The 6,000-nt window shown below is 45.4% G+C and overlaps 1 protein-coding gene across 7 annotated transcripts in view; it reads left to right on the top strand.

Moving 5' to 3' along the window:
- Positions 1-431: 431 nt before the first annotated feature.
- Positions 432-6,000, top strand: part of LOC128329274 (leucine-rich repeat-containing protein 37A2-like) — a 49,105-nt gene continuing 43,536 nt past the window's right edge. For all 7 annotated transcript variants that reach the window (XM_053260160.1, XM_053260158.1, XM_053260154.1 and 4 more), the window contains exons 1-3: positions 432-767; positions 2,179-2,238; positions 5,142-5,213. In XM_053260160.1, the coding sequence (XP_053116135.1) occupies positions 487-767; positions 2,179-2,238; positions 5,142-5,213 (413 nt within the window). In that variant the 5' untranslated portion in view covers positions 432-486. The remainder of the gene's footprint in view (positions 768-2,178; positions 2,239-5,141; positions 5,214-6,000) is intronic.

The raw sequence follows: 6,000 nt of genomic DNA, 5'->3' as shown, positions 1-6,000 counted from the left end.
GTGGACATTTCATGTTTTTGGTTTTGTTGTGTGTTAAGGTTTCTAATCTTAACCAAGTTCCAGTAATATTGTTTCAGTGGTTAACATGCCTGTAGAGATTGAGTTAGTATAGAAATCAAATTAATAATGATGATGATGATGATGATAAATAAAAATGAATATGATAGAGCTGGGAGAGGTCAAACATCCAGGCAATCCAATCTAATCTCCAATTGTAAGGCAACCACACTAATCACTTTATGCAATCCAGATCCCTGTATGTCAGTCAACAAGTGTTAGTTTCACATTCAGTTCTCCGCAGAGCAAACAGCTCCAAATAGCTCAAGCCCATCAGCTGATTCTCTGTGCATTTGGGCCTCCATTGTTGCCATGGCAGTTCTGTGATGCTCGGAGTTCTGATAAAATGATGTCGCCACTGAGGAACACTCAGACTGTGCAGACACCGGTTTATGTCCAACCGGCGTCAGCTATCAAAAAAGGCACGAAATGGCACAACTTGTACAAGTGTCACAAGTGCCACAAATGGCAGAAATGGATATGCTCTATAGTATGGGCCCTGCTGCCAGTGTCCCAACTGTTCATTTTGTTTTAATGATCTTTTTGCAGTTATTTATGCGAGTTGGGCACCACAGCCATAAGTTGGGTGCAGCAGCCATAGGGAATTGTTCAAACCCATGCCGTATCACAATGGAAGTCCTCAAACTTTGGAGAGTCACCAGTCCTTCTGGACTCCACCGTGTGCCCGTTCCCAAAGCGATGTCCTTTTTGTGAGTACTTAAACCCCATTTCCAGAACTCTGAGGATAGAACCCTTTTAGGAAGAGCCTTTCATTAGGAGTGATGTAGGTGGGATAAGATATTTCTTATTTCGAGGTAGCTTGGCTGATGCCTTTTTAAAAAAAATGAATACCCCTCTTTTCTGCCAAAGGAAGCAGAGCAGTTTACACCTAAATAATAACAATTTCAAAAAGGAAAGAAATGGGAATCGCAGGATAAATGGTATGAACCACAAAAACAGCCATAGATGGGGAAGGGGAGCCAAAGGGCTGGGGGAAACAGGGAGCCCAGTGCTCTGTTTACAAGGGGAAAACTGACCCAATGCCTAAATCGAGGGGTTCCCACCCTTGGGACCCCAGATGTTGTCTCCCATCGTCCCCAGGCCACCATGGTGAAGGCCATTATGGCCAACACAATGGAGTTGTAGTCAAACAACATCTAGAGACCTAAGGGTGGAAACTCTTGGCACAGATGACCTTCCTCAAGAGGAATCCAGGGGCTGTTAGAGGCTGGTGGAAACACATAAGACGCACAGAAGCACAAAGACAAACTTGGTCTGACACTTGGGAATCACCACTTGAAGGCATCCCACTTAGGAATATCTATTTCAACTTCATTCCCTTGTCCCCGTCCGTTTCCCCCACAGGGATTCAACAGGGAATTCCATTGGAAAACAAAGCTGGACTGTTGGGAGAGCTCCTTTTATGTTCTCAACAATTTTGTACGTTAACCATGATAAATTTTGCTAAACCTAAGTTGGTAGATAGCTCAGAACTAATTTTCTTGCCAGAATGCTGAGGAGATGACTAGATCTACATTTGCCAAGGAGATTGATACAGTTTTCAAAGCATGGGCAACACAGAGAGTTTGAGCCTGGGGTGGGAGAGACATTTGGTAATACAATAAGAATGAATGCAGAATATACTTAAATCTCTTTTGTCGTTTTGATTAGATATACTGTCCATTCAGAATGGGGAAGGGGGTAGGGACTTCAAGATGAGATGGAGAAGCTTAAATCTCAGATTTTGTGTGGGGTGTTATTATGTAAGCATGCAATTTCCAAGACCCCAAATATATGGATGGGTCGTAAAGATTTGTCATCACAATTCAGCAAAGGAGATTGATACCTGTAAGCAGCCTTCTGCACGCGTCATTGACATGGAAGGAGGTGTGCATTCACACTGTGGCACTCCTTCAGGCTGGATATTGAACTGGCTAGATCCCTTTTGTCGTCTGTGAAAGGGGATGCACATCTCTGTCCAGACTTGTTGCTCATGACTGCAGCTGGACTGGAATTTGAGTGCAGGTGAAAGTATCATGCTTATGCCCAATCCCTTAAGACAGAAAGAGAGGCTGTGATCCTGTCTGTGTGATGTTCTCAAACTTTCCTTCACCTCTCCAGGTCTTTCAATGGCAACAGTTTGAGCAAACTTCAGGAGGGCTCACTTTCACGTACGCATGGGTAAGTACTCATTTCTGGGAGTACTGTGATTGCTGACTCTCTGGGTCAAAACTGCGCACCCATATGTGATTTCCTTCCCAGAGTAAATGGCGGCAGGGCAGATTTTTGTCAGCATAGGGGGCATGGGCTAAGCCCCCTCCCTCACTGTGGTCTTGATCCAGATCAGGACACAGCTATTTCAGATGTCCTGATAAGGTTCTTATCTAACCTATTCTGGCACTCGGTCGAGTCTTTCAGTAAAGTGGCTAATATGTTGACTCTACTTATGGAGACCAAAGATGGCCAACTGGAACTGTTGCCAGTTCCCAGGGCAATTTTTACGTGGCCTTACAATATTTTCATCATGATAAAAGGTTTGCTGACAGTTTCCTGCATAACGAAAATAACAATCTTTTCAACTCATAAGAAACAGAACTCTTCTATGCAATTACATCTGTCTCTGATCTTGGATGTAGCATGTCTAGAACACATTAGTAGCTGACATACTGCACAAGGTGATATGTGCTTTGCCGTGTAATGTTTGAGCAGTTTCACAAGAGCACTGCTTCACTAAATGCAAGAATTGTGCAAACAGGGTTGTGCAATTGACAACCATTCTTTCCACTTTGTGCAACTACCTTTGTGCAGTTCTTGTGTGCATGAATGTTACATTGCCAAGCGTTATGTTGCAACATTGTGTCTGAATGCATCGGTTTCATATCTAGGGAGCCTTTTCTGCTAGATGACACCAGCTTTATTTTGGAGCCTGCCCACTCATGATGGGATCAGGTTGTGCAGGAAAATATACTCCAACTTTCAGATTTTTCCCGGCCATACTGACCACCACCTGGGGAATAGATTGGGCCTTGAGAAGACAGAAGTTGGCCCCTTCCAGCTTAGACAGGGCAATCCTGCATTGTAGAACTCTGGATTTCCATCTAGAAAATGCAGCTCTGGCACAAACGAACTGTTTGACCTTGGGCAAGTTACTCTTGCCTTTGCTTTTCCTGCTAGTTAAAATGGACTCAGCAAATGGGATTGCCAGTGACCCACCCTGACATGGTCATCATGAGGGTAAATGAGATTATACATACCATACCAATTATGAATGATTAACACTAAACTTCTTTGTGGGTGTAAACCAAACTGTCGCTTAGTGTGGATTTCTAGAATGAAATTGTATGGCTCTAGAACTTCAAACAAACAAAAACAAAACAAAAAATTATTAACGTTCCAGTCTTTCTTTCTTTTTAAAGTTTATTTAGAATTTTGTTCTATTGATTTCAGTGGAAATTCCAAATAAGGTATGGTTAAGATCTCAACCCAAACATAGATGATTACAGTTGCCAAGAACCAACTGAAGAATTGTGAGCTGTTGGGGATGTCCTATATATGTTGGGGAGCTGGCTAATTGTGGGAGGCCGAGAGAGATTATTATCTCTTTTTCTCATCGCAACCCGAATTGCAGCCACTTCCCTTTAGTTCCTTTGTAATTGCTAACATCAGCCCTCCTGACAGTCAGGCATGCCTCGCTCTATTTGAAATCAGTGGGTCTAACTGTACTGCACATGATATCTGAGAGAGTGGCCAGCTTTCTTAGTGGCCCTTGCTCTTATGCCTTTAACAGTGCTTGCTCTGCTGACCTTGCAGGTAATGATATTTGTCTCCATGCCATTAAATGCTTCACCTGCTAATTTCTGCAGACCAAGCTGCTATTACGAGTATGAGAGGGGGCCAAGCAGTTTTTTTTCTTTCTGGTCAGTTGGCAGTGAGGATTTCAACACTACTGAGGTGTGCAAATCGTTTTATTTGGATGGCGGCTACAGAGCAGAATTGAAACAAACTCGGGGAGAATTACATTCTCACGCCAGGCTCCCAAGTTTCTAGCAATGCCTTGTTTGCTGAGCCTCAAAGCCAAACTGGACACCCATACATGCAGTTCTGAGCAGGAGCATGGAAGATCTGTTCAGTTTGGGGTTGTGTAGATTGTTGGAAGTTAAAGGACTTTGCGCTGTCTCTTTGTCTCAGACAGTGGAGGACAGACTAGTAAGTCAGAGGGCTAGAGCGTCAAGACATCGGTCATCCCTTCTCCACTGCTCTGACACTATCCCTTTGAAATGTAGATTGCTACTCTTAGGGACTAACTTCCTTTCTCTCTCTCTCTTCCCTACCTGCCCTTCTACCTTGCAACATGGCAAGCCTCTCTCCCTGTACCATGTGTGCAGAGAAGATGCAGAATCCATCTGCATCCAGCTAGATAGATAGATTAGAGAGCTTAACTCCTCACTTTCCTATCTAGAATGGAGTTCCTTAATAAATGCCTGTTATATTGATTTGAAACTATGAATTGGCTCCAAGTTACTTTACTCTCAGCATACACGCATGCCTAACTAAATTTCTGCTGTGTTGTGCCTCTGTGCACTCTGCTCTAATGAGAAAGGGATTCTCTCACCACAGAGAATTTCCAACACAGTAGCGGCTCGTGAGCGGGCCGCGGGGGGCGGCGGGAGGCATCTTTAAGGGAAAAGGAAGTTGCTGCTTTCCTCGGCAGCATGCCTCCCAGCAGCCCCTGCGGCGGGGAATCACCGCCGCCACTCACCTGGCATAAAGGGAGCCGAGCCCCGCCATTAGCCAGGTGAGTGGTGGTGACGATTCCCCGCTGCAGGGGCTGCTGGGAGGCACGCTGTGGAGATAAGCAGCGACTTTCTTTCCCCTTAAAGATGGCTCCCGCCCCCCCCACCCCCCCAAGCGGCGCTTCACGAGCCACTACTGGTAGATTCTTGACCTCTATTAAAGCTGACCAGTCCAGGCCAGTGGCAGTGGATGAGAAAAGACAAAACAGATGAGATGAGTGAGAAAGGTGGAGTTGGACACACCTTTGTAGCCTCCCTAGTTTAATCATTGCTATGTGCTCTTTTAAACAGGGACTTGTCAAGTAATAAAATCCAGACCACTGAGATGAATTCACGTGAAGCTGTCCCGTTTGTGCAGCTTATGTAAGTCATTAAGCATAAAGACAAAAAATGGGGATGGGATGGGGGAGCACGGATGGATTAGGTTTCCACCCTGAGGCTCTGGGCCTCCATCTCCCAAGCTTCTGCCCTAGAAGCAGTTTCCCCCGCACAACCATTTCTAAAACGACGAGGGTTCTGGGGGTCAGGCCTGCTGCTAGGGGCCACAGTTTCTAAGTGTGGACGCTTTGGCCCATAATTCCGGGTCTGTATGGGGTTGGGTTACTCACTGCTGAGTGATGCTGTGTACTGTGCATGTGCTTCTTTATCACGATTTTACATTTTCCTGGACTGCGCTCAGAGTTCTAAAAGCAAGGCTGAGTCAGATCTCAGTCCTGGAATCTATTCTCATATGTGATGCCTTGTTTACAGAAATCTCTCTGCGAGAAGGCTCACTTGGTACCTGGTCTTGTGGTAGCAAGCATGACTTGTCCCCTTTAGCTAAGCAGGGTTGGGTATGAATGGGAGACTAGAAGTGTGTGCACTGTAAGATATTCCACGCAGGGGATGGAGCCGCTCTGGGAAGAGCAGAAGGTCGCAAGTTCCCACCCCGGCATCTCCAAGAGAGGGTTGCGAGAGATTCCTGCCTGCAACCTTGGAGAAGCCGCTGCAAGTCTGTGTAGACAATACTAAGCTAGATAGACCACTGGTCTGACTCAGTATATGGCAGCTTCCTATGTTCCTTGTCCTTTAGCCACCAGGCAAAGACCTTTATGTTTTCCAAGGCCTTTTGAAATAACAGCTGACTTGTTTTTAGCCTGCCTAGTTCTGA

Source organism: Hemicordylus capensis, chromosome 6 (genome assembly GCF_027244095.1).
Source record: "Hemicordylus capensis ecotype Gifberg chromosome 6, rHemCap1.1.pri, whole genome shotgun sequence".
Classification (NCBI taxonomy): domain Eukaryota; kingdom Metazoa; phylum Chordata; class Lepidosauria; order Squamata; family Cordylidae; genus Hemicordylus; species Hemicordylus capensis.
This window is presented reverse-complemented; position numbering and strand designations above follow the sequence as displayed.